General features: G+C 34.8%; 1 protein-coding gene across 2 annotated transcripts in view; it reads right to left on the minus strand.

Annotated features, from left to right (window-relative positions):
• The window catches only part of METTL15 (methyltransferase like 15), a 93,218-nt gene that overhangs the window by 39,370 nt on the left and 32,551 nt on the right, over positions 1–21,297 (minus strand). For both annotated transcript variants that reach the window (XM_035550347.2, XM_035550346.2), the window contains exon 3: positions 15,568–15,704. In XM_035550347.2, the coding sequence (XP_035406240.1) occupies positions 15,568–15,704 (137 nt within the window). The remainder of the gene's footprint in view (positions 1–15,567; positions 15,705–21,297) is intronic.

Raw genomic sequence — 21,297 nt, forward strand, 5'->3', positions numbered from 1 at the left:
CTTCACCCTTGTAAGAGGCTGGTGAAAGGCTTAAAAGACACCTACACTGCATTTAAACTTCCAGCAGAAAACACTTAAGCAGTATAGGAGCCTGTAAAAGCATGGGAGAAAACTCAGCACCAACTGCAAAAATCAATATTTATAATCAAATTATATAAGTAACACTATAGGAAATCTGTGAGAAAATTTTGTAGTAAGAAAAATATTTGTCAAAGCTTTGTTCAGGAAAACAGGAATTGCCTATGTAGGGGCATTCTTGGGGAAGGGGGGGGGAGGAGGGGTGGTGAAATGATGAAAATAATGAAAATATATCCCATCATTTCATAATCATCATCATTTTGCCTGTTTAAAAGGTTTTAGCTATTACAGTTAAAAGGTTAAAAAAATAATCTTCTTGGTAAGGATCCTGAGGTTTAAAAGGAACATAATAAGAACACAAGATATTATACTCTTCAGACAGAAACCTTCAACATGGCCACAGAAATTGTGTTGCTTTATTGCTCTTCTAGTTTTTACAGTATTTGAAGATACAGTGCCTTCCTGCTCTGATGACATCCTTCAAAGAGACTTATAACAGAAAGAAAAAAAAAAAAAGATATATTAGGACTGACAACCACTTTAGTGTATGGTCTTGAGAAAAAGTCATACAGCAACATTTGATAAATTGAGTAATCACTGCATTATATAAAGAGGTAAGTTTAGGTTCTACATAAAATTGCAACAGAAAAATCATTATTCGAATTGGCTCTTTGTATTCCTTACAATAAAACAAATTTGTATAGTATCAAGTGCAACCAATAAAATAATACTTATTTTGACTTCTATAATTTATTTTTGTTCATCAACATCAATTACACTACAGGCTCCTGCTGTTTATTGTCCTGGTCGATTTTAAGCCCTTAGGTGACTTGTTAGCAAATGATTTGGAAATAAAAAGTGACGCAAAAAGCTGTGTAAATCCTTATTAATCGTTAACTCACTCTACCTTCAAGCCACCTGCAGTACCTCTTAAAGTTGATTATGGGATAGAAAGACGTCAGAAAGCCAAAACAGTGAGAACATTCTGGTTCTAGTTAAAGGGTGCACATTTTTTCATATAAAGCTCTATTGAAATTGTTGTTCAAGCTTAAAATATTCAAAGAGTTTGGCTGAAGCGCTTTAGAGATGTGTTAAATCTGTAACACACTGTGACTGAAATGAGCATTGCAACAGGGAAGAACAAGCAAAATATCTTATAAAAGATTTTGTTAAATGCAAAAATGATAAAGAAGCACTAGTCTAATAACTTTCTTCCCCTCCATCCTGAATATCATTCACTAAGGGTATGACCTAAAGCAACCAAGGTCTACTTGGCTTTTTTCTTTAAATCACGTAATTCTAAAATAAAGTAAAACTTAAATATCCAGTCCTCTCTTACTCACACAGCAAACTATCCAAAACCACGTGCTACTTTAGACAGGGACTTCACTTCCCAATACAGCACTGATTACCAAGAAGCACTGAACCTTGAACCACTATTTTTTTTTCTCTGAATCCCACAAAAAAACTTGAAGAAAAAATCTCTCAGAATTTGCTGTTTGAAAAAAAAATTAACTTATAATAATGTCGTTTAATATTTAAGGATGAGGATTTTGTTTGTTTTGTTTTTAAACAAGGACACATTCAAAACCACTTTGAATCTGTCATAGTCATTTGAGGATTTGCTATCATTTAAGACCATAATGCAGCCAACATTTTTTAAAGAAATAGAGTAATTCCAGAGTCCAATGCCAACAAAAACAAGTATAATGCTTACTGTTGAGTTAAAGCAAAGTTGTCAAGACACAGTTGACTTTAATTAAACTTAATAGATCATTTCAGTAGCTGATATGTTATGCAGGTCACACCGTTTCTCCTCAGCAACAGCTTTTAAAGACAAAAATATAAACTACAACTCAGATTTCTCAAAGGCAATTTAAATGTTTCAGTTTTAACTATCAGAAATTACCTCAGGCTACTGGTACAATAGATCAACATGTGACTTGCACCTCAAAGTCTGGCGACTTTTTCTCCGGTTGCACTGGAGCTTCCTGTCAGAGGGAAAGCTCTGCTTGACCCACCAAAGGAATGGGCTGACAGAAGTCTGGTCAAAGATAAATACAAAGTCCTGGACCTGGGATGGGACAATGCCATGTATTGGTACCACTCATTCCAGATTTGAGGAATGACTGTTTAGGTGGCAACTCTTCAGAAGAGGACCGAGGGCCTTGGTGGACAATAATGTAAACATGGGTAAGCAATGAATCCTGGCAACATTAAAGACTACTGGGCTGCATTGTGAAGGCAGGCTGAAGAAGTGATTATTTCCCTCTCTTTACTCAACACTTGCGGAAGCCACATCTGGAATATAGTGTAGAGCGCTAGACTCCTAATTGCACAAGAATGAAATGGGACAAAGCCCAGCAATGGCCAAAAGATGGGTCTGTAATGACCCATGTGAGATGAACCTATGGGAATCACGTTTTGTTAGTAAACAAAAGAAAAAGCTGAGGGAGTATCTAAATGTAGTCATAAGAAGTTGCCCTTTATATTCTTGGAGCCATTATCCATGATGTTCCCCCAGTTCTCTCTAACTGAAACAAGCTTTCTTGCAGTGCAGTTTCACAAAGTGACAACACACTTTTTTTTTGGTCTTGCTAGTTGGAAAAACTTCACATACAATTCTGTTGTGACACTTTTTTTTTTTCCCCCGCCCTCCGGAACATTAAAAGGTACTAGCATAATTTTGTACATTATTAGTTTTTGGATTAAATATTATTCAAATTAGCAGAGGGTCACATTTTAATACAGAGCTCCTCAAGTGCTAACATCCACTTCTTGTGTCAGACTGCTGAACTGGGGTAAGTGTGCTCTTCTGTTCCATACTGGGAAGGTCAAACATTGTTCCCCCTTACTTAAGCTGTACTGCAAAGAGTCAAAACTCATTCTGATGCTCAGTCAAGTAAGTTAAATTTTTCTCTTGACTATAATGGCAAATTATTGTTCATCAGGAACAGCCTGCAGTCATGAATAAGTTGAAGGATGATGAGTTACCACCTCAAACAAGCAGAAAATATGGTAACATGCAGCAAATCTTAGGAAGGGGTGCGAATAGACAATGGAGAAATGGATTAGGCTTTCCCTGGTAACAGAAAAGATTTTTAATGACTACTCCCTCTGTTTCACAGGAAATAGGTTTCTAGTTTCTTATGAGGGGCATAGGTACAGGTTTTCAGGTTCCCATGTAACCACTGGAATTTAAAAATAATAATAATAATAATTAAATAAAATAAAGCTTTCCCAGAGATAAAAAAAAAATAATGGTTTAGGGAAAAGGAGTGCTTCTTCTCCTCTTCTTTCCTTCCCCAGCCTGCTTCAAGCCAAGCGTCGGTAGTAGTAGGTAGGCACTGACCACCTTGAAAATTAATGACTAACAGGATTGTCATTATCAGAAAGAATTTGGTTCTGTTTTCTGACTCAATTTTAAAAATTTAAGATTCAGAAGCCTCTTAACTTTCTGAGAGAAATCAATGAAATAATGTATAGTAAACAATACTAACATTATAGATAGCTTCTGCTGTCAAGACATGACATTTATAATAGTTCTTAGAAATCTGTGTGCATCAAGAATTAAAGCCATTTAGCAGTCAGTGTTGGTCTCAAACATTTGCACCGTTCGGTGGTGACAAGGCCACAGGTAAACTGCATCTTACGTTTTTTTCAACAAGATTTTTAACAGAAATTCTGAAATCTCTCTATCAAAATCTTTACTGCTGGATCAAGCTAAGTTGCTGTATTTTTCAGGCAACCAAACACAAAGCCAGCAATTAAATGTCTGATTTTACTTTCGGGCCTTTGAATATTCTGTACAACACTTGGCACAGCTGAGTCACAAAGGCCAAAATCAAATTAAAATGCAAATTATGTTTATTATTGTGACAAGAAAAAAGTAGAAGTACGTAGTCAATCTCAAAAGTAATTTGTTTTAATGGTCTATGTCACTTATATGCATGATCCTAATCTAAGGTAAAAATAATAGTATTTAAAGTACAATGACTCAAACAGAAAAATAATCCCAAGTACAAATAATTTCTCCACATGTATTTCATATTTGGTTAACTGTAGACCTCAATACTTATACAAAAATGTGTCAGCAGATATTTTCACTTAGTTACACATTTTCCTTTTTCTTTATTAAATTAGAAGAAAAAATCATGAATTCCAGACTATCAGTTCTGTTGTTGTTGCTGTCATTACTTAATAAATGACACGTTTAGCTTAAATATCAAGAGAAAGACAAGACTGATTACTGACAAGAATCTTTTTGTCCATACATGTCCATCTCCAGCTTTATAAGAAAGCGCTGGAATCTTCTGCTCTCAAAAATTATTATCTACCAATATAATTTTTTGTTTTGTCATCTGATACAAAAAGAAGTATGTCAATACAGTTTGTGTCCTCTAGTTTTATAGAAGTGCCTCAAGGCTTCCTATTTTAAATATCAAGTAAACCAAGATAATTATACAGCTCTTGACAATTAGCAAGCTAAAATACTGCTGCTGATAAATCTGAAGATACCATCGTCTCAATAGGATGAAAAGATCTGTAGACAACTAATTACCAACTGCACAAAACTTCAGATCAGAATCTATGTTCTCTTCCCTTCCTATCACTCGTTAAAAAATAGAGAGAATCTGGAGTTTGCTGTTATAAAAAACAAAATAGTTAGTTAATTAAAAATTAATGGAATACTCATACTATCAGTTTCCTTTTTGAGAAACTATTTTAATAAACACCAAAATGGCTTGTTACTCTAAAGAAAACATGCCTGACACAAAACTGCTCAGCTAAAATGCTTTAAATGTTTATAAAAGGTATTTCTAAATATATTTGCTTTGACACACAGTTCAAAATGTTGAAATGAGAATTTAAGTTCAGCAAACAGAAAATGTTTTACATGTATTTTAGTAATGCACTCATTACAAAAATAATAGAAAGTTACCCTAAGCCATCTAAACATCTATCAGAAACTTTCTCATCAAAACCAAGAAGACAGAAAACTGGCTGAAAGGAAAAGTCGATGTCTACTTCATAGATCACGTAAACTCAAAATTTATTTCAGCATCATAATGATTTACTTAAAATACATATATATATGCATACATTTGTTCCTTTCAGAAAAAAAAACTACAACCCAAATAAAGCTGCACAGAACTGTCCTCAGAAACACTCTAAACATAAGAGCTGTAACATTAAACTTTAAAGATGTCTGAGCACTTTTATATCACACTGATATAAATGAATTAAGAAGAACAATATAACGTACATCTGATACTGCTGGTTAAAGTAACAACTGGCATTGTACTCTATATGAAGTTGAGCTAGCAGATAGATATAATGTTCATAAAAAATAAATATATGCATATTTGTACTGCAAAGAAATGCAATTTACTCACATCCAGCTCTGTATCCTTAACTAATACATATATACGTGTGTTTTGTGTTTTTTTTTCCCCAAAAGCTTCTTATCCCTCTTAACCTAAGAAATAAAGACCCTTTCCCTCTGTAAGAACACTTAGCATTTAATAGTATTCCTAGAAACACTGATGAAAAACTGTGATGGAAGAAAACCTACATTCAACAGAATGTCTCTTGGTTTCTTGATCACTATCTGTGGTCCAGGAACTGTTGTTCCTCTGGCCAGAAGCATAGTCTGCTTGGCCTATACTTGCGCTGTCTAACAATGTCTAACATGATTCAGATTCATCTGCAAGCAATCATATTGACTGCCCTGAGCACAGAGTACCTAGAGCACAGAGTATGAAAACTGATAAAGGGAAGCAGGAATGAATCACCAAAACAGAATCCTTTCCAGTACATTTTGGACGAGGATCCATCATCAAGAACTTTGAGGGAGATGACAAGATGATGCATCTCTCAATTTTAATTTAAATTCTGTGAACAAAAAAAAATTATTTTAAATTCTGTGAACCTACATAAAACACTATTTTATGGGATGTGACATCATGAACTACCTTTGAATACTCACTACTGCCCACTACTTGGTCGGCACACAGATTTTTCGTTTACTATTACAACACCATAGAAAAATAGAATCAGAAACTGAATGTATTTCAGAATCCTACTGTGCCTTAGAAATATTCAAGACCACCCACTCACATCAGATTACAATCTACAATCTAAAAATTCTTTCTATCAACTCTGCCTGAAGCAGGAGGCAGAACTAGATGACCTTCTAAGATCCCTTACAATGGCAATGATTTTGACATTGTGCAAAAAATTGCCTGAACGAAAACTGCCATCCAAATTGGTAATTATCAATTATTCAAAAAACTCTAATTTCTGCTTAATATTGAAATGCAAAATGATTCAATAACAGTATCAGGGAAGAAAAAAAATTGAGAATAAAGGAGTTCATCATTTTAAACCTGATGCTTGGAAACTTTCTTTCAAAGCTTCAAATTAGCCAACATCTCTTATAACATTTTCCTACTAAATTAATACAAAGATTCTGCTTCTCTCAAGATTACTCAGATTAAAGTGGCATCAACTTGTTCTAAACTAGGAAGATATAAAAGGACTGTCCTGACTTATTTGACTGGAAGTCACAAAGTCTAGCACTGGCACATCAGATGTCAAAAGACAAAAACCCAAGTTTATTAAATGACATTGAAAATCATATTAATAATTAATATAAACACCAGATAATTTTTCCAGGCTAAAAGAAATAAGCATATATAGTATAAAAAGGATTAATAGAATGTAGTAAATAAAATGAATGTAGTAAATAGAATGAACATTTTCGAGTCATGCTCAACCTCTCCTATGAAGAAACGCTGAGAGAGCTGGGGATGTTCAGCCTGGAGAAGGCCCTGGGGAGACCTCACTGCAGCCTTTCAATATTTAAAGGGGGCTTATAAAAAAAATGGAGAGTGACTTTTTGCTCGGAAGGGTAATGATAGGACAAGGGGTAATGGTTATAAACTAAAAGAGGAGAGATTTAAATTAGATGTTAGGAGGAAATTCTTCACTCAGAGGGCGGTGAGGCCTTGGAACACGTTGACCAGAGAAGACGTGGATGCCCCAGCCCTGGAGGTGTTCAAGGCCAGGTTGGATGGGGCCCTGGGCAACCTGGTCTACTGGGTGGCATCCCTGCCCATGGCAGGGGGTTGGGACTGGGTGATCTTTAAGGTAGGGACCCAAGCTGTTCTATGATTCTATGGTTCTCCGAATGTTTCTATTGCTAAATATATGCTTCAGAGGAAATACCAATGTAACTACAGGCCTCAAAAGAGTGCCATTTTACATAAACATAAAGGTAGCACTTGGACATAGTTACATTCTTAAAAGACACCTTACTACTTTTAAGATTTCAACAGTGCAAATAAGGACTTCGCTTATATAACCAGTATGTGAAATTTAAACTCAACTACTAATGTTGGAAATGGCCCGTAGCCATCCCACCTCAATGTGAGACAGATCTTGCAAATTAAGTAAGAGTCAGGTCAGGACAGTATTTGGTTGCAACTGAAGCAGAAAAAAAATAGAGCTCTGAAGTGATTTTGGTAAAATTTATAGTGTTTAAATCCAGCAGATAGAGAGCATTTCCTGTCATTCAGCATTAAAAATCTTGTATGATACAGTGCTAAAAGAATTCTGTTATATATAGATGTGAAATGTTGGTACATTCACCAGTTCATCAGTCCTTAACATCCTATACCTTGAGCATAAAAAGCTCTGCTCCAGCCTTCCAAACATACATATTACCTGTTTCAGTCAGTATGTCCTGCCCTCACTGACAGTTTAAGGAAGAGCTGTTTTCTGGCTTCCTGTGCATAAAACAGTTAACAACTCCTCCTATTGCAGCTAAATACCAGTTCTGTTACTGACCTATATGGACAATACTGGCACATAGCAAAAAAATAATTAAAAAAAAAACAGTTTATCACCCTGTTCTGGTATTCCCCGAATGATGCAGTGGCAACTCGCACTTTCACACACGTGACCACTCTGTAAGTTTCAGCGTATGAGCTTATCTCTTCTGAGGAAAAGGATAAACATGCTGGAAACTGAATCTGGCCAAAGAGATGCATTAAAACATCACCACAGCAAAAGTATGCTTACTACAACCTGCTGGACAAGGACACGTTCTAGAAGGAAAACTATCTAAAGTTTTCTCACTTACATTTGCTTACTCTAGAAACAATTTTTCCTTACATCAGAAAACTCATGAACTTGCTTTCCCTTAGGCTTTCCATTCCCCTCATAAAAACAACACTTTTATATTTAAAGACTATGGATAAATACACTTTTGGCTGAGTAACACAAAGACACCACTGAAATGGCAGGGAGAAGATATTAAAGCGTTTAGATAAACTGTTGCATCCAACTCATTCAATCTTCTCAAGCTTCAGGTTGACACCATCTTGTCTGCTAAACCAGTACAGACAAAAAGATTTGTCATCATTTTATGTTACCATCTTCATTGCCTTTTCCTAGTTATGTCTTCCTAAACTTCTAAAACTGAGCTACATGTTTTTAAAGAAACACATGAATTTCTGTGCTGTTTCTCTTCCACCTCCTTTTCTAAAGAGGTTCTCTTTGCCTACCTGGTTTCAAATCACACTACATTTTGAGGGTGCTTGGGAAGTTTGCATGTAAGCTGATGTATGACACTTTTCAAAATGAAATGTATTGTTCTGTTTAAGCCAACTATATGTATTCTGCTTATGTGAACAGACATACAGACCCAACAGGTGAAAGGTATTCTTCAGAATGCACCCTATTTTATTTTCTTAGCTGACAATCTCACTTATATTTCAGTTTTTCAAATATCCTTTATATAAAAACCATCAACAAAACACAAAAGAAAAAAAAAAACGGATTATACAACACAAAAAACCATTGTACTACTCAGTGACCAAACTTCAATCTCTACCTTTATTCCTTGAGCAAAAAAATCTGTTGTGCATGTTCCCAAGGACAGTAACTTCCTGTATCCACACAACACATCACAAAAACTTCTGCTGCCCATAGGATACTAGGAATTACATAGGACCAGGCTATGTAACTATAGCTTGTAAATAACAACACAAATTGCTTCTATCTTATTAATAGGAGTTTCTCAAATGAATTGACTTTTCCTGAGCCACTCAACAATGTGTAAACAGACTAACTGTGGCTGAGGATTCACTAACCCTGCCTCTCCTCTCCTCTCCCATATATACTCTACACTGCACTTCCTCTCTACAAAAACACATTTAACTTTTTTTTTCCCCAGAAGTAAATATACTCTACCATACTTCTGTATTGTAATGCTCATGTTTTCTGCTGTATGTTTTTACATTATAATTTGGATTTCCCATCTTTTTGCTGTTGTCTCAATTAACATATATAAGAAGAGTTGACAGTAACTGAGGGCAGTGGTATGAGCATGCCAGCACCTTCAGTTACTCAGTGTATATTTACACGCATGCGTATTGTTTTTAATATAAAATTTCAGATACACATTTTTAGAAGTTTTATAAACTATTTATATTCACAGCAAACAACAAATTATTCTGTTAAAAGACTAATTAAGAACATGGTCTTGGTGAACAAGCATCAGCATTTGTTCCATTATCTCTTGATCTAGCCAGGAAAAAACCAACAAAGTATTAATGAACTGGTCTTATCATTGCACGGCATGTTAGTCACTCCATCTCAGCTCCCTGATCTAAGATCCCTAATGAAAACAATAAACTTGTATTTCACAATTCCTTGGCTGAGATGTATTACTGTTCACTGTGAGCATGATTGCAATAACAATTCAGAGTATTACCACAGGAATGTTAAGTAAATTAAGAAAACAATCCAGTAATATCTAGTATAGCTAGTTAACACTTTCAGTTACGTAAGAACTTGATGCTGAGCATAAAATACAGAAACACACATACACACATTGTGATGAACATTTAAAATAAACACTGAACATTGTACTCTGTGTTTCTTATGGAAATGGTTGTAAAAAAAAATCCAAAATTTACCAAATTTTATATATATATATACACCAAATACCTGTATAAATAGATACATATATATATATGGTGTGTATATATATATATACACATATATATATATATATATTTGGTATACATATACCTGTATATATATATATACACACCTGTATATATATATATACCAAATACATACATAAACATATATATATATATATATATATATATATATATATACACACACACACCAAATACCTGTATACCAAAGCTGCCAGGAAGAGTTCCCCGCTTTTCTTTTTTTGTATTATTTACTACTGAGTATTGTATACTCTAAAAAGAAGAGATACTGTCCTTGTTAAGCTTACAAGGAACAGACTCAGATATGTTAACTAACAAGTTGCTTCAATGGGAGAAAAAGAAAGAATTCCCTTCGCTACAAGAAATTTACCTTAAAGTCAGGCAACCTGTTTTCCTCCTTTGCTCGATTTTAGGGAATATTTACAGGAAGAGGGAAAAGTGGCACTTCTCTTAAGAAATGGGATTCCACTATTCTGGCTCAGCTGGCTTCTTCTGTCAGCTTGGTTTTATTTTTGCCACAGTACAACCCGATGCCATTGGCCAGTTTTGGATACAGGGTTTGAGATGCATAGCATTAATTTTCTGCTGGGACCACTGAGAAGGAGTTTATCTGTGACAGCAGTACTTGCTCTTACGTAACAAAGACTTTACGAACTATCTGATCAGACCACAGACCACAGACCACCTGGTAAAGATTTTGGAGACCATACAATGATTTAAAGCACCATCATGTCTGCAAGGCAAGAAAAATTAGGAAGTGCACACACAAAAGATTTACTTGCAGTGATGTGATGTTGGTAGTAAAGTATCTATAATTACACTACATGAGAAAAGACTTACACTCAACCTGACAAGAAAGCCCTAAAAAGCCAAGTTTTAAAAGACTGCAAAGAATAAAAAGGGGGGTGGGGGGTGGAACTGTTAAAAGAAGACTGCTGCAAGTGATTTTATATGTCAGGGTAACTTTGAATTGGGCCCAAACTTAAACCAAGAACTCAATGTATTGAAGGATCAGAACACAGGTATGAAAGCAAAGGTCATTCTGAAACCTGGGCAGCTTGAGCTTCAGCAACAAGAAAAGGAATTTTTATTCCTTGTGCTTTTGCAAGGAAATGTATGTGTTATCCAAACCAACCTTTTAGGGAACAAGCTAAATGACAAAAATGCACTATTCAAATGCAATAGGATCTAAAAGTCTTTTTAGCTCTCTCAGTGACATTTCTCCATCTCCTACTTCAGACAACTCATTTATCTCCATTGCCTGCGTTTGAGAGGCAGCCACATGTTGACATACATGAAGAAATCTTTAGAAAAAATTACAGCTATATATAGCTTTTTCTTGCTTACATACAGTTAAGGCATAGTTATAATGAATATGCCTTGATTGCGCACTTAATTGTATTCCTCTGATGCACCACAAAGTAAAATAGTAACCTATAAAAATAATATGTATTATACACTCAGTTACAATTCACAAGCACTTAAATAAGTTTATTGCAACTAAAGAAAGTTCTATTTTCCCTAGAACTTAATGAAATCAATTCTATTTTTCCCAGAACAAAGATACAGTTGATGATGCTATCCCACTTTATCTGTAAACTTAGTGTAACCCTGAAAGCAAAACCCATAAGCACCAATTCAAAATTACTTTAGAACTACAGTAAAATATATTACAGTTTAATTATATAAGATTATTTTATTTTATGATTTATACCTACTTATGGGACATGATTGCTTATTCTGTGCAGAGAATTACAAAGAGCATATCATCTCCTCTGTGTAGGCTTTGCGTAGGTTTCTCATACTTAAAAGCTTGCAATGATATTGGTTAATTGCTAGATTTCAGCCACTTCTCTAACCTCTGCCTTTCAGTGGGTGTGAAAGGGTTTACTTGTAATATATATTGCTACTGACTGAATTTTATCTTGTTCTCCTGGATTCTCAGCAGCAATTCCCAAGTTAGAGGCTTCCCCAGAAAGCACGTCAAAGGATTCCCACCCACACACTGAATATCTAACAGGCCCTGACCTATTTTCTCCGTATTAAAGCAGCACTACATGCTTTAAAAAATAAAAATAATAAACAGAGAAGCTAAATGAATGCAAGAATTGCAGTGGGATCCTCTTTGGATTTTAGTTCTGACAAAATCACTACCAAGAAACAAAGAGACATTTAAAATACAAACATCAAATATATTTTTCCAGTGTTCTCATTCAGTGATTTATTACTCCAACTGGCTTTCAGCGAAGTACAAGGGGGACTTCATTTATTAGTTACAAACATAGAAAAATCTTCTAATTTAGCTATAGTTATGTTTTCCAGCCATTTCTCTGGGCATATTTCTTGCAACTTGAGCTTTAATAATCTTGTAACTCAGTGACATAAGACATAGGATATTTAAAAAAAATTAAGCCCCAAAGAGAGTAATAGTTGAAACTATACAATTTTACTGAGATTCATGATATTGCCTAACCAGAGTAAGCAACGGCAATTATATCTGTATATTTATAATTAAAGGTTTTTATTTTTCTTTAAGTAGGATGGACTATAGTAAATGCTACAGGACCGAAGATAGATCATGTAGTTGATATGTTGGAATATATTAACATCCTCAAAAGATCAAACAAGTATGATACTGTATTTGAAGTAGTAACAAAATGACAACAGAAAATTCAATTGATGCACAACTTTCAAATTGCCCACTGCACTCACAATTTCAGTCATATTGGAAATCTGATTTTACTGGTTACAGTTGCATAACAGCCTTTTTTTTTTTTTCTTTCCTCTTGTGCTGTCAGCTCCAAAGGAAGTGAAGCACTTGAGTAAGTCATATAACCTCTCCCAAAACAGAACTGTTAAACAGAGACTAAAAACAACCCTAGATAAGACAAACAATGGAGAAGCTTATGCTTCTGTGCTGCAGTCAGTTATATCTTTGGCTGTGCTTCTTACAAAAGGGACAGCCCTACTTTTCTCTCAGCTTGCAGCTGCATGCAGCCATTACCATCTTCATGATAGCAAAACTATTTTTGTGTCTGCCTGGTAAACCAAATGAGGGAACTATTTTAACTGATAGTAAACCTGACCAGATAAAGATTTCATTTGGATGAATTACCTGACCCTTGGTGCCAACACAGACTTGAATTAATCCTCTTATCAGAATTTTATCAATTTCTAAAATAGTGCAAAAAATACACAATAAAAAAAGAAAAAGATTAACCATCATTTAATGAATACCAAAAATCAACTTATGAAAGCTCTGAATCTTGTAATATAATCACAATTGATTTGTTAGTACACCCTAACTTAAAACTCTTATTTGTTACCAGTATACTCATTCCTGCTCCTGCCCTCTTTAAACTTTTTATGCAATTGATATCTCAGGGAAAGCAAATTAATAATGAGAACATATTTCAGATAGAACCATTCTTTTATCTTAAGATGATTAATTTAACTTTCAACATTAGTTATCATAAGAAAGATATATTTACCTTTTGAAAATCAACCCACCTGTTCTTTCCAGTGGGAAAGATGCAAGATGATGGAAAACAAGAATACAGCTCTGTATCTTACAAGACACATTCAAGTAGCATGGATTCATCTTTCAGTCATTAAAATTTTTCTCTAACAACAATTTAACTCTCATTTAAGAATCCATTACCTTTTAAGGTTAACTTGCATCTGTAAAGGCAGATAACATTTATATGTTTGTAGTCGAAATGACCATGTTTAACACGAGTGTACGAATAAAAGCAGGAACTTGAAGAACTACTTTGTTTATAACACCATAGTAAGTTATGTCAACTGTAATAATATGTCAATTAAAGCTCATTTTGCAAGTAGAGAATTTACGATGCCAGTCACTGGCAGAAAAATATCCAACGTGAAAAATCTTCATCTGTCTGGAAAATATACTTCCTTCATATCAGGTTTGCATAGGACACTTTACAAATACATATATAGAGAGACAGGGAACTGTTCAATATTGTATTATGTTGCGTGGATGTTTCTGAAAATTTTTACATACAATATTAGCTTTAATCTGGATTCTTACTTTTATTTTTCTGTGACAAAATGAAAAAGGAGGCTTATTAGAGAAGATGTTACAATTTCAATGGCATCCAGTGGAATCTATTTGCAGGCTTAGTTTAAAAAAAAAAATTGACTTTTTCTTGCGTATAATGTCCACACAAATCTGTCAAAAACAGCATTCTCCTGTAATGGGGAAAGAGGGATCCCACAAATGTATAAGTAAAAGCTATATGTCACTTCAGCCCACAAAGAATTGAAAATTTGGAGAAATATATTTAAGTGGTCTTACAAAGTCAGATGACTATAAAACTATCTATGCTTTCTTGTCACATGCTTGAATTTCTCCCACTGGGCCTCTGACAATGGCACTTGAAGAAAGGAATGCACAGTTAAACCATTCTTAAGAGAAAGTAAAAAATACCTTCTACATTGCTTAAATAGTATTGCTGCCTTAGAACTCCTTTTCATGCAGGGAGACATGACTAACCATGTGTTTCTTTATCCACCTCTTTCACTTTTCTTCTTATTGGAAAGATCTCCCTCGCCTTACGAAAAATCTCTTTTGATATAAATACTCTCGTTACTACTCTCCCTAAACTTAAGTATTAATTCTTCTATATCATTTAGTTTTGTATCTACATATTTTTATTTCTTGGTGAAATTTAAGCAATAGAACTTCCTGAAAAGTATATTAATCTCTACATATAGCATACTTGTGCATAAATGCACTCATGCTCTGACTGGGTTGTTTCTTGAACAAAATAAAGAAACAAGACCTTTGTATAGCTAAAAACTGGAATTTAGTCATTGTTCATTTAGCACATTCAGCACTATTTAACAAGAAGCATGAACTAAAGTCTTTATACAGAAACAGTGGCTTATTAAGTTGGTTAGTAGCTTTTGAAGTCAGTAGCACAATTGACACAATATTCAGCAGACCTAAAACTGAATTGTCGTTTTAAAAAAAAATTAATATTCATAGTGATCTATATAGAAATTAAAACATTAACTAATTTTAAAGTATATTATTCCCTCTGTTGTGAAATATTTATTTATTGGCAAAATAATGAAGTATATGTTTTTGCACAATTGTGCCATCAGAATAATCTCAAAGGAAGCAGAACATATGAATTCTTTTTAAAATATAAATTTTATATTTAAATTGGCTACTAGAACCACAGTTAAAATTAACAGAGTATAAAATATGCATTTAACTCCAAAAAACTCAGAAAGACTTGCATACAAACATTCATACATAAATTCAACTGGATCTCCTCTTTAATGAGGTATATACAGACATAATGTTATGATACAATAAGGGGTTACAAACTATATATTAAAGCTGTAAGAATATTGTATATATGACAACATGATAAGTGTCAAGCTTATCTCAACCATATTTAAGGCAGGAAAGACAACTTACGGGTAAGATTCTGAAAGCTGCTGAGCTATTTTATAAGCTGTGGGGTCCCTGTCTAGTGCATACACTGTAATGTCGCTGGCTTTCTCTAGAAGAGCTGTTGTATGACCTCCGGCTCCAAACGTCATATCAAGGAAACACTGTGGAATACAAAAGACAACACCATTACCTTAGAATAGAACCATAATAAACTGATGATTTAAAGCTTCTTTTATTCATCTTTCTCATATGCTTGAGGAAAATACACCTTTCAATAGTCCCAAAATGTCTTTTTGGAAATACTTGCAATTCTGCTCAAAATATGAAATCATTTCAAAATAACCTTTCTGGTTGGTTGGGACCCCCCCCTATCCAACCATAACAGAAGGACAATAATTTGGTACAACCAACTACAACTTCATGCTCTTTGCACTTCTTTCCAGTCTGAATTAAGAGGAAAGCTGCTTATTTCAATGCTTCATTGAACTTGCTCATACTGAAGCATGTAAAGCTAGGTAAGACATGGGGCTATAGGAAGCAATCAGCACCATCTGCTTTGTAAGTCTATCTGAAAAGAGGACTTATGGATTTGCGTATCAATAAAAAGAAATTACAATACCATAGTCTTATGCCACAGATTAAAGTGTGATGGCAGTACAGGCGCACATATATCCTGACTGGGACTGACGTGACCAGTGCAGAAAATATAAGTTTTGAAGGCAGGAAGATTTCAGGTTCACTGTGCAAGGACAGTGCTATGTATTTAGGTTACCAAAATACGCTGAAGCCCCAACCTGCTTTAACTTGACTACCATCATGACATGCGTTAACTAAACACAGAGTAGTACGGGACTGAACAGCAACCACATTTCAATTGTCAGATGTGAAATACTCTGAGGGCTTAAGTTACACCTTTTGATAAACAATGTCCATTACTGTATTTCTGAGGAAGAACTATCATATACCATACTCTTTTTTTTTTTTTTTTGAACTTTGACTGTGCTCAGACAAAACAATGCACATGTACAGAGAGTCCCAAGTTCCCAGAGAGAAATACAAATTTCATATTCCCACCATCAAAATTTGACGAAAACCAGCAACAAGAGACTTGGTCTCATATTTGAGAAGGGTGATGCTGTCATCAAATCTCACACAGAGATAAGATGACTTCAGAGAACTGGCTGACTCTCAGCCACACTCACAGAAGAGAACATCTGGAGAAAATCATTTTGCTTGCAAGGAAGGGAGACTGCCCTACAGTTTCTGTAGACTCACTCCAGATAGGTTCCTAAAGTCAGAGTCCATTTGACCACTAGGCTGACCAGGAGGCTTTGCAAGCTGGGACACGGCTAGCCACCTTGTAGCAAGGCGGGCTGGGCTATCGGACCCTGCTGAAGTGAGAAATACAAGAAAGCAAGCTAGAATTCAATGGTGTTTTAAGTTTTTTTGATCTGTAAAACAGCAGTACTGTTTTTAGCAGCTGCCCCATATGCTTTACTCCTTTAGGCTGACAACACTGCTACTTATCTACTTAGAAGTCAAGAACTATTTTGTTGACAGAAATAGCTGGCTCTTCACTTAGCAATTCAGAGGTTATATGACTGCACTTCCATTTCAGATGTATTTATTTCCTTTCTAAATTACTAGGAAAGTATCTATAATTCTATAGTCTAGGGAAAACATACTGGAGTTTAGAAGAGAAAAAGATTTTTATCATTTTATAACGGTGTATTTTAACCCAAGTAAAAATGAGAATAAAAACATCTTCTCTGGCTTCTCCATCTCTGAATTCCCATAACTGTCTCCTCTCAGTTGATTTAACTGACCTCTGCTGAAAGGGACAGAAATCCGACTCCATGCAACTGAACTAAACTAGAATAGATTCTCCATCTCCTCCAATACGAATTATGGATTTTTTCACCTCAAATTATTTTTGAATACAAAACAGTTTTTAAAACTACTTGTCGAGCAAAATCTTATTAAATTAAACAGAATTCATATTAACTAAACTTATTTACAAAAATTACACACTCCAAAGCCTTTAAGGGAAATTTTGTATCCTCTCATAACAAGATTCAACCACAAAGTCCCTTTGGATAAAAGGGGAAATTCAAAGGCAATGAGGACCAGAATGAGGAAAAGCACAAACATTTTTCCAGAAACATTTTTTAGAAAACATATATAAAAGCTTTGTTTAAGGAAATCCCTTGATCTTTTTTATGGAAATCCCATAATAATAAAATTAACTATTTATGAAATTGTATATTTATGAAACTAACGACCGATATTAAATTGCATCATTCATATGAAGAACCAAAGAACTGACACAGAATATCTTTTTTTTTTTTCATGAGCAGTATGTATAAGACAGTTCTGTTGCTCAAGCACATCATTTAATCCCTAAATTTATTGCCACAAGAACTTCAAAATCTGCCTTTAAATGTTGCTCCATTCGAAATAAGAGTAACAGGTTAAAAAATATATCTATTAAAGCACTAAAAACACACAGACAAAAAAAAAAAACAGTCAAAAAAGCCTTCAACATGATATGCACACCCAACCTCCAGTAACTTCAGGTGCAGGGTATCACCTCTGAATTTTTAATCAACTCTGACTTTGCATTACACCAAAACTATTCTATCAAAGGCAAGCACCATGGTATTAACAAAGTCCATTCCTTTCCAGAGGCACTCAAAAAAGTTGTCACAAACAACTTCTTGACGTCGTTACTCTGGCACCCAGTTCAGGAATAGTCTGACCCCAATTCTCTCTCCCCTCAGCTGTGACTAAGGATTACTGCTGCCTTTGCACAGTTTCCAAAGTGTTTGCATGCAAAAAAATCCCAGTGGCGTGCAACAAATTTTTCGAGTGCAAATATGTGCTATGACTACATCTGGCTGCCCAGAGAGGTTGTGGATGCCCTGTCCCCGGAGGTGTTCAAGACCGGACTAGATGAGGCCCTGACCAACCTGATCTAGTGGGTGACATCCCTGCCTATGGCAGAAGAGGAAGAGAAAAAAGAAATACTCTTATTTGAAATCATAAGCTAGAAGTTTACCACACAAGTTTCTGAAAACCTCTGCATTGCCTTCCTGAAAGGGAATTACAGTGCTGTCAAGGAAGGCATAGGAAGCGATAAAAGCAAGTAGATATTTATGTCTTCTTTAAAAAAAAAGTCTGGAACAACAGTTTTATTCCACTCAAAGTCACAAGTAAGGTGAAGTTCGAAAACATACTCTTTCATATTCGTTTCACTGATGGGCTTACCAGTTTGCTTATTGTTTGCACATCTGTTCTTTTTCCAAATATCAAACTGTTCTTTGGTGAACTCTAGAAAGTATTATATCAGTTTGATCCTTTGTGTCTTTTCTCTCACTAGCACGTCTCAAGGTCCATTATTTTATCAAGTTTGAATAGCAGAAAGCATGACAAGTTGGAGCTGGGGGCATTTTTGGCAACTATATATTGAGACAACTTAAATATTCCCCGAAATGAATTTTTGAAGATCTTGTGGATCTTGTGTCAATTAAGAATACTTATCTTTATTTTTGCTTAACAATCTCACCTTTCCTCACCAACATCTGCCTCTGCTTTCACTAATTCTAAATTTGACTAACTTTAAGCTCAGTAAACCCCTTACACATGCTGAATATTAATGAACCATACAGAAGGTCTTATGCAAAAACAGAAAATGAATACTGGGAGTGCAAAGGAGAAGAAAAGAGAGGATACGGACTGTTGTACAATGACACAGTGACAAGCTTTCAATATTGTGACAGCATCTAAAAGCTTTAGTTAAGAATTCCTGCAAGCATTCACTGCGAACAAACACATGCTCAAATTATATTGCCCTTTCTTAAAAAAAAAAAAAAAAAAAGAGATGGGAGAGGCAAAGGGAGACAAAACACAAACCTTTTAGAGGCAACAGCTGAAAACAGTAACAATCTTTAAACTGAGATCAGGACATTAAAAAGGAAACAGCTCTGATTCAAGTGGAAGTGACTGCAGGACTGAATATACAATGCTAGATAAAACACTGCATCACCAGCATTAATAGAATAGTCTCAAGAATTTTTGGCATCCCAGCAAACCTAGCTAAGGCTAAATTAAGTACAGCTTGGCATAACTTTTCAAGGTAAATAAAGACCTTCTATGGATAATCTTTGAACGGTGACATATATACCTACACTAGCAAGCTAGAACTCATGAAAATGCCTCAGTCTAGTTGTTCCACTCAAAAGCAACATTTTGCATCTAGAAACTAAAAAAAAAAAATCACATTAAATAATCAAATAAATTAGTTTTACTAGTAACGCAAATATTTTGGAGCATTGATCAGATTTTAAAGTAATCACTACAGTATACTGCTTGATAATTATTTTTAAATATATTTCAGCCATCTTTCATGCCTGAGACAGAGGAAAAATGCTTCATTTTTTTCTTCTCCTTTCTCACCTAGTAGTTTTTAATCAAATAAAATTAAATGACATTTTATCCTCATGGTCCTATAAATACCAGAAAAGATTATTACATGAATTCCTCCAGCGGTGACTCACCATTCCATTGTTAAGTTATGATAGCCCCATCAGAGTTCCCCTTGGGAATTTTATAATCAGTTTGTGACTGTACATTTTAGAAACCATTCGGCTCCTCCATGACACACAGATAACAACAAACAAAAACTTTATAGCCCTCATTTTACAACTAGCTAGCTCGCTCTTGGATAGTTACATAAATACAAGAAGTTCATCTTTCTTATTTTTCATACAAAACTTTTCACTGACAAGCTATCTCCTAATAAATATCTTTTAAGCACTTCATTTTCCTATGACTGAAGTCATCTGCAATTGTACTTCTGATTATGTACTGATTCTAAAAAAATGTACTCCATTACATCTGATAGCCTTTCCAACTACTTTTCCTGTGCAACAAAATGAGACTGGAAAAATATTAGGAAATGTAAACTCAAACATGACATTCATAAATTGAAACTACATGAGACTTCCCTTAAGAATATGTAAAATACTGGAACTAGTGAGAAAGCTTGTAACTTTTAGTCTGTTTTCTGTTTTTTTTAAGGGAAAGAGCTTTGTCATGTTCTAAAAGTTGTCTGATCCTTTAGATATATAATTTGTATTTACTGATAATAACCTTAATTCTTTCAGGTAGTTCATGGTGATGCTGATCTTTCAAAAAATGTTTTGTTTTGTTTTTCTTTCTCTTCCAAAACTGAAATGATCTCAAAGGGACTTGGGCAAATTGTACAAAATATCCAAGATGAGTTGGAATATGGTACAGGAAGTACTATGTCAAGCAGTCTTCTATCCCAGGTATGAGCTCTTCATTAGCAATCTCTCTCTTTTTCACCGACATGGCAGACCAGCCATTTGCCTTTCAGCCCACGCTGTCTCAACTTGTCAGTTGACGTGTAGATACCACAGCAAAAAGCTACAATTAACTGGTACACACATTACTGTTTCCAACAGATAACACGAGTTTCTTCTAAAAACTGAAAGCCCATTATTCCCAAAAGAACGATCTTGCAATGCATAATTTTTTCTTTAACCCTCCAGCCCTGTTTATCCACTTTTTTAATGTAAAAAACATCTCTGTCCCCTAATGACAAGGGACCATTCTCTCTGCCATCAGCAAGTGTTATTGCTTGAACATCTTAATGCCAAGATCACCGATAATAAACCTCCAATCTCAAATCTCAAATTTTTAAGTGGCAGTCATTCAGATAGAGCACGATAA

Source organism: Cygnus atratus, chromosome 5 (assembly GCF_013377495.2).
Source record: "Cygnus atratus isolate AKBS03 ecotype Queensland, Australia chromosome 5, CAtr_DNAZoo_HiC_assembly, whole genome shotgun sequence".
Taxonomy (NCBI): Eukaryota; Metazoa; Chordata; class Aves; order Anseriformes; family Anatidae; genus Cygnus; species Cygnus atratus.